This window comes from Glandiceps talaboti, chromosome 8, assembly GCF_964340395.1.
Source record: "Glandiceps talaboti chromosome 8, keGlaTala1.1, whole genome shotgun sequence".
In the NCBI taxonomy this organism is placed as follows: Eukaryota; Metazoa; Hemichordata; class Enteropneusta; family Spengelidae; genus Glandiceps; species Glandiceps talaboti.
Window position 1 is genome coordinate 12,381,648 of NC_135556.1, and position 11,234 is coordinate 12,392,881.

Below are 11,234 nucleotides of genomic sequence, written 5' to 3' on the forward strand. Positions count from 1 at the left end.
CATATTTACTATTACTTGCAATTTACTGAACTCAAACCTGGTATGAAGATTACTTTTAAATTACATAAAAGATTGGATGACACAATTTATGATAATATAAAAACTGTCATGGAAATACTAATTAGTCCTAACAATGTCAGAAGACACAGTGTAATGTCATAGCGTGCCTAGACATTAATATCATACTAGAATAGTTAAATTGAGGTTTTATGCAAGTATTTTTACTTGAGTAAAAAGTTTATAAACTCAGCTTTAATACATGTCTGTGGGCTAGATGATTTTTATCCAGTTAGATTGTCAAACATCTGAGTATCTTACAAAAATCACAATTCTCAGTACAGGAAATAGAATATTACTACCTCGGCACATCATAAAAATAACGAACATTTGATTTCTTGGTGGACACCACTACTTTCTCTGCACATGCTGCAGCTTCACACATATGCATTTCTATGGATCCACACGAAAATAAATTGACCTTCTTGTTCCATTTTGACCCAATAGCACGAGGTAGAAAGCTATTGTGGGTACTGAGAATTCTGACAAGGTACTAATTTTTTTGGGTATGTTGCCTGTGAGTAATATAAGTGTCACCTACCAAGCAAGTATCCAAAATGTTCTTATCTACAACAATAGCAAAAACAACATATTGAGGCATGTAATTGAAGTCACTCACATGATTACTTGCCTATTTATTCACATTTTTCCTTTCAAACAATACATACAACAAAAATGACAATAAAATCTATAAAAAAAATACAAAATAGTATAAATCTCTAATCAATTTGTAATACTAGCTTTTGTGGAAAATTCTGCACTTAGTAATCTCATGACATCAGCGTGTTTCATAGATTTACGTTTGGATTTGACAGTGGAGTAGTTTTCTTTGACATACAAGGCAAACTTATTGGGTGTACGAGTCTTAGCTGGTGTGCCGTCTTTACGCAGTGTTGGCAGTAGGTGAAACTGACCTCCACAGACACCACAGCAGAATTTCTTGAGATCCAATGATTTGGAATGCCGACCAATTCTGTAATGCAATGAAATTAATGATTTATCAGGATTTATATGTAAAGTGTGAAAACATGATCAAATCCAACTATCACAGAGATGTTGATTGGTGGAGGAGATTTCATATGTTCCAATCAGTGTCCTCTGTACATCAGTGCATGATCACATCCAACCTACTATCACAGAGATGTTGATTGGTGGAGGAGATTTCATATGTTCCAATCAGTGTCCTCTGTACATCAGTGCATGATCACATCCAACCTACTATCACAGAGATGTTGATTGGTGGAGGAGATTTCATATGTTCCAATCAGTGTCCTCTGTACATCAGTGCATGATCACATCCAACCTACTATCACAGAGATGTTGATTGGTGGAGGAGATTTCATATGTTCCAATCAGTGTCCTCTGTACATCAGTGCATGATCACATCCAACCTACTATCACAGAGATGTTGATTGGTGGAGGAGATTTCATATGTTCCAATCAGTGTCCTCTGTACATCAGTGCATGATCACATCCAACCTACTATCACAGAGATGTTGATTGGTGGAGGAGATTTCATATGTTCCAATCAGTGTCCTCTGTACATCAGTGCATGATTACATCCAACCTACTATCACAGAGATGTTGATTGGTGGAGGAAATTTCATATATTCCAATCAGTATCCTTTGTAACATCAGTGCATGATCAAAACTATAATAATAATATGAACAATATCAATAAACCAGAGATGCAGATAAGGACCAGTAGCCAACAAAAATAACTGGCTACAGCACCAAATAGTTCCGGCTACTTTTTCAGGAATTTGTTTAAAATGTCTTTGTTCCAACCAGTATACTTCAATCGGTGGGCAGGTTCATTGGTCTCGTTCATAGATATTACTGCCTACTTTTCACATTTTTGACTGGCTACTTTTAAAATACAGCTGCATCTCCTGATGACAGTACAACTTTCATAGTGTTTTCCACAATGAATGTCATGATCATACTATGATTTTATTACCGCTGGACCAGATCTATAATGGCACAACAGCCATACAGATTTTTCTCAACTCCCTGGACAGCATACAATCCATTGTAGTCGCTATAAACACATAGAATTAAATCCTTCCTATAGCAACCTCAACATAACAACCACTAATATGGATTATAGTAAAACAGGATTGCTCAACATCTGTGTATCAAATCATATCACAAAAAAACGTATGTTTGAGCAGTTGCCATGGTATAGCTACAATATTAAAGGGTATGATGACAAATTGCTGAGATTGCATTTACAGAATACAAATTTGGCAGTCAATATATACATGGATGACAGAAGAGAAAATAATTTTAAAAAATTCAGTAAATTTTGAGTGAAATTTCGATTTGCATACCTGGTTCCACATCTCATACACTGGTAGTTATACTTAGTGTTGATTTGGTATGTGTGACAGCGACTGATTATTGGTAACTCACGATGAACAAGATTAGCTTTCCTGGTCCTAGGAAAAGAACAAGGAGAACTATCAACATCCAAAGAAAGGATCTAGAACCAAAATACTTCACAGATCTTTGGGTGTGAACCCCCCCCCCCCCCCCCCCCCAAATATCAATTTGATTGGTTACATTGTATGATACTATGTGTACTGCTACACAAATATGTGTATACCTACAGGTGATTGAATACAATTTAGGGTGTATAATATTATGAGTAAGTCATTGTATTGCACAAAACAGTTTCAAAAAATCGTTACAGTTGCAGCTTGTGTAGTTCGAACATGTCAGTTGTATCTCAATCCATCAGTAAACCATGCCATGAAATCCATTTGGATGATATCAAAGTTATTGATAGTGTGACAAACTGCTACACGTATAATTGGTTATTTACATCAAGAGTTGCCCCAATATGAATAGAGATGAATGATGGTATATTGTTGACCTAGATATTTTTGCCGCTCAAAAATTTGTGCAATTTGACAGTGTTCAGCTAGTTCTCAAAAGACTATTTTTTACTAATTACCAGACTGGTACATTGTTTTCATGTACAAAGCATTTCAGTTGCTACTTAGTTTTGTGGGGTTTTTTTGTTTTCTAGTGAAATGAGCGTAAACAAGTCTTTGGCCAAAATATCCAGGTTTACAATATACTCCTGAGATCGATAGAAGCATTCTCCATGATTGTGACCATAATGAATAGCGCCATCTTTCATAAAGTGAACATTGCCAACAGTTTGTATTTGAAACCTCTCAGCTTGTATGTTGTATGTATGTTGTATGCATTATTTAAATTTGTAATTTTCATGGTATATAAAAAGTTAATACAAAACTGATATCTCTCACTGAAGATTCATCTATTAAAATAGAAGTACAGTTATTTACCAAAATTTCCAGTAGCGACCATGTCCATCCTGTGCACCATAAACATACCACGCTGCAGCATGACACAGTTCATGAATTAAAGTGTCTCGTACTCTCTCTGTAGGATGACACAATAAAGTTATTTACTCATAATTAAGATTATTCCAAATATGACATATTCTAATAGCCCATGTGACATGAGTAACAATAGGCCATTGTAGTACATCCCTGACAATGCTGATGAGATGTTGGTGAAAATTTGTGATTCGCTTCCGAGAATTTTTTTTTATTCTTTGAGAAGAAATTTTCATTAGTAACACCATATTCCAGTTATCAAGAAAGACAAAAGATTTTATAGTTTGGCCACTTGGAATTTGTTTGGAAGTGGCCTTTGGATGGACTAGAAGTGAGGGCCATGCCATGATGGTTGATTACCATGATAGATTTCTTTCAAAAATATTCATAATTTTCTCGACCAGACAAAATTAGCATTCCTGCTACATAACCTTAGTTTTAAACGACATACTTGTTTGTTGATGACTTCATGTACTGCCATGTAATTTTAGCCCTCATGTAAATGATTGTCGATTTCTCTTGAAAAAAGTTAGTGCAACTGCAAAATTATTCTTATCAACATATGAAGTTTTACATATCTGTGCAATGATGAGTTCTTTGACTTGTGCAATATTCACATGGAGGTGATCATTCAAAGTCTAGTGGATCGACAGTAAGAATGCTGATTTCAGGGAAACTGGTTCCTATTCACATTCTACCAGGTACCTTGAAAAAGAGCAGTGATAGCTAGCTATGCCTTACCTGCAGAATCACATACTTTATCAGCTAGTTCGATTCTAACTGTTCTCTCCATTGTAAGACTCTTTCTACCATAGTAACAAAACCCAGCTGTCTTTCTCATTTTGCAATTCCACGTAATCTTCATGTCACTTGGCAACTGACAACATAAGTCAAAATATAGAAACTGTCACATAATGATATGGTAAAAAATGATGACACATCTGCAAGTATATATTTACCCTTGTTTTCTTGATGTAATTATGGCAGATAATTCATTACGACCTTGGAAATAAAGACGACAGACTTTATGTGGGCCAGTATGTGTGGAATGGATGGTAGAGAAGGAAGGGATGGGGGGTGGTGAGCAATGTGGCGGCAAGCAAATAGAATAATATCCTGCAACTTGAAGTGGCAACACTTTCAATAGTTTTGTACACACAGGCATATCATTTTGCAATTTTGTGGTGAACCAACTGTAAAGGTTTCCCTGAAACATCATTTGTTTAGAAAGAAGTATGCAATTCTCTTCCCCTGTTCATGTGGATGCTACACCTACCTTGTTTTCAAAGACAGTTTGATTATAAAGATTGAATAATTTTTGTGTGAGTTCCTCTCTGTTCTTCTTAAAATCTTTCACGTAGTGTGAGTATAAGAAAGCATTTTTAGTCTGACCAGCTGCAGACAGCGATGCAAGAAACTCTCCATCTTTGTTATGTTTAGTAGTAGTGGTACTGGTGGTATGCTTCTGTGTGATGTTGGATTGGTTGTTGGATTTATCTGTGAAAAACAGGATAGATTTTTAGACATTATGAAAATAGCACTGTTACTTTGTCTAGCATATCATGTGATGCCTTATAGCCAATTAGAGCTTCACATTGGTACCTCTTCAATTCAAAGATCATGTGAGGCATTCCTATCCAATCAAAGCTTTGAATGATACCACTTCAATAAATAGGTCATGTGATACATATGTAGCCAATCAGTGCTTTGGTTCAATAGCTCTACTATGTATATGTCATGTGGTGCATTGTTAGTCAATCAAAGCTTTGGATTAATATAAATTTAATAAGTCATGTGATACATTAAGAGCCAATCACTTATATGCCTCTATTACTTCAAACAATGTCATGTGATGCATTGAGAGCCAATCAGAGTTGTGTTAATTGTTACGAATCACTAATTTAAAGTTAAAGTAACAGTATATGATATTACCACTTGATGTTCAAATTCAAAAAGAGAAATCTTTTCTATCTGAGTGTAATGACTAATCCATCACATTACACTATATATTGGTGCAAAGAAACATCACAGTGATACAATTCTAGCAGGAATGATCGGGACAAATCCTGAGATCTTGGGGACGATCACGCAAAGTTTCACAAGCTCAACAAACATACTTCATTTGTTTAGGACTGACTCCCTCCCCCTAAAGGAACGTTCACAAGTGCAACATCACATGTTTATGTAAACCATGATGAAAATTGTAGCAGTCACACCACTATGATTGATGCAATGTACAAACATGACACATTAAAATGCTAACTGGAAACTCAGCACCATATCTCACATCAGAAGTAAATTTTAATCAACATCTCAGTAGTAAATACACAACCTGTTATCAATGAAAGCGTGAAAGTTTTCAAAATTTAGTTAAAAGTGCAAAAATAAAGTTCAGCAATTGCTTTGATGCCAGACTTACTCCCCCGAACTGAAAAAAGTTCATTTCTTGAGCTTGTGCAACAATGTGCAACTGTCCCTTACCTTGTGCTATGTGTCTGGGCTTTGTTTTCATCTCAGTCTCCTTGGGTTTTCTGAAAAACAACAACAAAGTTTAAAGAAATAAGTTACAGAGAGTATTCATTATAGTTCTTGTTTGCTTTTAGTAAGTTTCAATCCTCACCGTTAAGAGTTCCACAACAAATTGTTTAAGAAAATATTTGGTGCTACTAGATATGGCCTGTAAAATACAATCATCGATGGTGTGCTGTGATTAGACTATTGGGGGCTCTGTAGCATAAACTATTGAAATGCTATGAGCAGCATAGTCTGTTGGAGCTCTGTTAGTAGTGTACATGTGTAGACTGTCAGAGCTTCATGTATAACTTAGACTGTAGCTTACAGATGCAGTTGGAGCTCTGTAAGTAGTGTAGACTATAGGAGCTCCTCCGATGACTATATTAGACAGATCTGCTCCATGTATCACTTAGACTGTATTTTACAGATACAGTTGGAGCTCTGGAAGTAATGTAGACTATAGGGGTTCCTCCGATGACTATATTAGACAGATCTGCTCCATGTATCGCTTAGACTGTATTTTACAGATACAGTTGGAGCTCTGGAAGTAATGTAGACTATAGGCGTTCCTCCGATGACTATATTAGACAGATCTGCTCCATGTGTAGCTTAGACGGTATTTTACAGATACAGTTGGAGCTCTGGAAGTAGTGTAGATTATAGGAGCTCCTCCGATGACTATATTAGACAGATCTGCTCCATGTATCACTTAGACTGTATTTTACAGATACAGTTGGAGCTCTGGAAGTAATGTAGACTATAGGGGTTCCTCCGATGACTATATTAGACAGATCTGCTCCATGTATCGCTTAGACTGTATTTTACAGATACAGTTGGAGCTCTGGAAGTAATGTAGATTATAGGAGCTCCTCCGATGACTATATTAGACAGATCTGCTCCATGTATCACTTAGACTGTATTTTACAGATACAGTTGGAGCTCTGGAAGTAATGTAGACTATAGGAGCACCTCCGATGACTATATTAGACAGATCTGTTCCGTGTATAGCTTAGACTGTATTTTACAGATACAGTTGGAGCTCTGTAAGTAGTGTAGATTTAACAAACATTTGACAGCTTGTAATTGAGTTCATTAAAGTAGAATGCACGTCAGGGACGAATTTTACTGAAAATCAGAGTTCTTCCTTTCTCTCTACACTTTGCCATGTGAAATCTTCTAACTGCTGGTTTTGAAATAATAAAATAAATTTGAATGTTCACTGTCTTATTTTCAGGAGAATCAACGATCTGTAATAAATTTAACATTGTATTTGGCAGCCATATTGGATTCTAAAATAACTCAATTTTGACATCTTTTTGACCTCGGTTTCGAAAAATTGTACGATGGTCCCTGTTTTTTTTATAGGTTGGAGTTTTCTTGAACAAAGTAACAGCAAAAGAGTTTATTTACAAGGCATATTTCATGTAAGAAACTTACTAATGCTTGTTTTTCTTCTGTTCATTGTTTTATGACATACTTACTTGGTATTACTGGTTACTGTTTTTGTTTTAGAACCCTTAAATTGGATGGTTTTCTTTGGTGTTTTCAGTCTAGCTAGAACTAGAAAATAGAGAACAAATAACTATCATCATACAATAGCTTTCATACTGGTGCAAGGTGCTAGCTATTGTTAATTATGCAAATTACTTATTATAATAACATGCTCCCCCAGGGGACAAATTTCACTGAAAATTTAAAGTTCTTAAAATCTCTCCAAACTTTGTCATATAGAAGTGTGCTTCTGGGCCTTGTGAAATAATCAAAACAAATTTGGAGTCCAATGTTTTTTTCAAGCAAATTCACAAGCTTTCTTCCCATAGTATTTAGTATTCAGTGGCCATATTGGATAGTAAAATGGCTTCATTTTGACCTCTATTTCAAACATTTGTGTGGTAACCCCTGATTCTTTTTAACTATGAATGGGATGGACTTTTCTTGAACAAAGTATCAGAAAAAGTCTGAACAGTTTATTTCCAAGGCACATTTCACTTTAAAACTAAGAGCTACATCAACAAGCTTTAAAGGGACATGTGTACTGTGAATTCATCAATGTACATGTATTGCAGCTACAGTAGTTAGTAGTTTACTTACACTCTTCAAAATCATCATCATCGTCATCATCATCATCTTCACTGCTAACTAAGAATGATGGCCTTTGAGGGTGGTGTTTCCTAAAATAAAGTCATAATATTGAAACATTAAAACAGATCTGTAGTCATTTACCTCTATTTCCATTGCTTTATGTCATTTGTTTTGTTCTGTGTGATCCAAGACGGTGATCAACCAGAACAAAACAAATCACACAAAGTAATGGAAATAGAGGTAAATAAAGACATGTCATCTAGTCACTTTCACCACATCAGATTCTAATCAGATTGGATTTCACCTACTAGAATTACATCGTTGTAAATCACAGGCACCTTTACAGCACTGTTCAAGACAACCTTCATTTTGTTATGTCTGGAAAAATGGGCTCTGACTTGCAACTGTGCCTACTAACAATTTCTTTTATTGGTCAGAGCTTTAATACGAGAATGCCATAATTACTAATACTGACAAAAAATATTATACTGGTAAGATATGCAAAGCTAATTACCTGATGCTTCCCTTCTTAGATTCAGTGTGGCTGTGTTTTTCAAAGTTAGTGTTGTCATCCAAGTGTTTACACGGTGGTCTTATACTAGGAGTACTGAAATCCTGAGATTCTCCATCAAATATCCGTGATCTCTGACTTTTAGCCGGACAAGTTCTTAACAGTCTTTCTTTTAGAGGTAGTAGAAACACATCGTCATCATTGTCATCAGAGTCTGCTGAATGTTCATCATCAGCTTCATCACTGCTTATAACGATTATGTCTGATTCTTTTGATAAATATGAAGCAACTGTTTGAAAAGTTGGTGGTTTCATCTTTGAACTAGTGTGAATTTGTGGAGAAGAAGTTCTGAGAAGAGTTGGGTCTTTTGTGACATAGTTCGTGTCATTGGTTGACAGTCTCAAATTTTCTTTATCTGAATCACTGTTACTGTTGTATTCCTTGGTAACTGATGGTGATTTGTTACTATGGTAACTGACTCCATCTTCAGTGTCTGAATCTGATGTCAAAGCAATGGCATCTCTTGCCTTCTTCCATTTCTCATCAATTGACTGTAAATAAATAAATAACCAAACAAACAAACCCAAAACAAATGAATAAACGTAAACAAATAAGCAAGTATGTAAATAAATACAGTCTAAACTTTAAAGAGGTTGTTTACAATGTAATAAATTATATTGTAACTAGGAGAGTGTCAATGCAATGGCTTTCTTAGAGTTTGTTGATTGATTGTATTGCAGTAGTCTAGAGGCTATCTGTGGCTTAGATTCTCCTTCCATGTCTAGTGGAATGGATGTATCTAGAACCACATTCCAGCATTCTAAAATGTTAATTTCCACCAACAACTGTATTAATCTAATTAGAGCGTTAATATAAACTTAAGGACTTACAGACTGAAGGTGGAGGTTGTAGTAGACATTATTTGTATGTCAAACATAAAGTTGGTGGAGAGTCTATGATTGAATATCAACATGATTAACAAGCAACTACATTTTGTATGTGCATGAAGTGTTAATTACAAGAGCCTGTCAATGTGTGATGGATTGTTAACTTTGGTAGCATGTGGTCTAGCTAGATTTTTGATACATTCATTTCACTAGATGTGGTCATGGGGGTAAAGGGGGAGACTCTCTCCTTATACCTCCATGATTTGGTGAAGGAGGTCTTCAGATTCAAAGCCATGGATAGCTAGTATAACAGTTGTAATAAAGAAATTATAATAGTGTCTCTCTGTGTGGTCATGCTTAGTAGAATTCTAGAGGTTTCACTTCTATCATATCTGTACATTTTGGTCACAGTTGATGAGTCTGATGGTTCGAATTGCCATTATTAGTCTTACCATTTGCATATATCTCTGATGATAACAGTCTACGATTTCTCAGCATTCCTGAATAGCCAGCCATTAATTAAGTAACTCTCTTGCATAGAAACTAGAAATTCATCACTTCATTTTTTTGTAGCATTGAGTTATATAGCTGCAATATATAATTGTAGCGTTGTTTGATTTTGAGGGTTTTTCCCCTTCAGCTTTTCTTCTTTTTTCATCTGTTGTTTAACCGGAAACAAACAACAGAAAAAAGATCAAAAGGCGAAGAAAAATCCCCCAAAATATCAAACAAATGCTACAATATAATTGCAGCTATGACTGATTATGACACGGAGCTTGCCCACAATAACAAATCCTTCAGTCCATTGCTTGCATTAATTTTTCATGTTCATACCAATTCTAGCTATACTTGTCTTATTTCTGGCAGAACAACAAACTCAAAAGAGAAAAAAATACTACAAAAAAGTTGTAGTGTAGCATTTACAGGCATTCCTTTTGTGTGGATACTTTTCTAAACTATGCAAATTTGAAACCATACATTTGCATATTTCAGTTTTTAAATATCAAACACATGTACACTGTTTACACATACACTAGTGAAGGTAATTATCAAATCTGTATGTATTTATATTATAATTTTTATCTCTCTCTCTCGCTCTCGCTCTCTCTCTCTCTCTCTCTCTCTCTCTCTCTCTCTCTCTCTCTAGCTCTCTCTCTCTCTCTCTCTCTCTCTCTCTCTCTCTCTCTCTCTCTCTCTCATATATTTGGAAATGAATGGTAGCATATCATGTAAGTGGATGACTTTTGACATAACCTAATAGGTTTAATATATAGGTGATATGGTAGAATGCTGTAACACTAAAATATAACACCGGCTTTGTTTTGTCACAGTCCCTCTCGGCTCAATGCTATATAATACATCCGTGATATGACAGAGGGACTATGGTTTTGTGTTCACTGTGGAAATCATCGAATGTATATCACTACATGTATCATGAACACTTACGATATTCAGCGAGCCAGATGACTCGTCGAACCATTTTAGCTTTCTGCCTACGCGTTGAAATAAGTCTTCGACGTCAGACATTGCAAGTGCGTTATTGAAACTTTAACCCCACTTCGCTTCGGCTGTATTCGTCACGAATTCAAATTTCCCTCATTTTCCGATTTCCAAAAGAAAAAGATTCTCTAGCTTGCTCAACATTCTACACTTTAAAGCGCTTTAAGTTACTTAATATATGCAAGTCCTTGCTTGTGGTGTACGGTTTTGAAATTGTTAATCTGGGAAAAACCTTCTATATACTTTTAAAACCTTCATATTGTCATCTCTGTCACAGATATTTACAACTGAATTGTATTTTAAGGGTGTTTA

General features: G+C 35.5%; 1 protein-coding gene across 1 annotated transcript; it reads right to left on the minus strand.

Annotated features, from left to right (window-relative positions):
- Positions 1-780: 780 nt before the first annotated feature.
- On the minus strand, positions 781-10,997 carry LOC144439202 (uncharacterized). The gene is made up of 10 exons (XM_078128473.1): positions 10,869-10,997; positions 8,539-9,086; positions 8,034-8,113; positions 7,424-7,502; positions 5,910-5,959; positions 4,705-4,925; positions 4,170-4,305; positions 3,375-3,471; positions 2,391-2,498; positions 781-1,030 (listed from the first exon to the last, which is right to left on the minus strand). Exons 1-10 carry the CDS (start codon positions 10,947-10,949, stop codon positions 781-783), a joined length of 1,650 nt encoding a protein of 549 aa, XP_077984599.1. The 5' UTR covers positions 10,950-10,997.
- Positions 10,998-11,234: the final 237 nt, after the last annotated feature.

Bases quoted from the DNA above. Each gene is read 5' to 3' on its own strand.
- LOC144439202 (XM_078128473.1), bottom strand. From the start codon at position 10,949: ATGTCTGACGTCGAAGACTTATTTCAACGCGTAGGCAGAAAGCTAAAA. The intron at 7,503-8,033 runs GTAAGTAAACTA...TCTATTTTCTAG, and splicing joins TGATGATGATTTTGAAGAGT to TTCTAGCTAGACTGAAAACA. The intron at 3,472-4,169 runs GTAAGGCATAGC...GTCATCCTACAG, and splicing joins TAAAGTATGTGATTCTGCAG to AGAGAGTACGAGACACTTTA.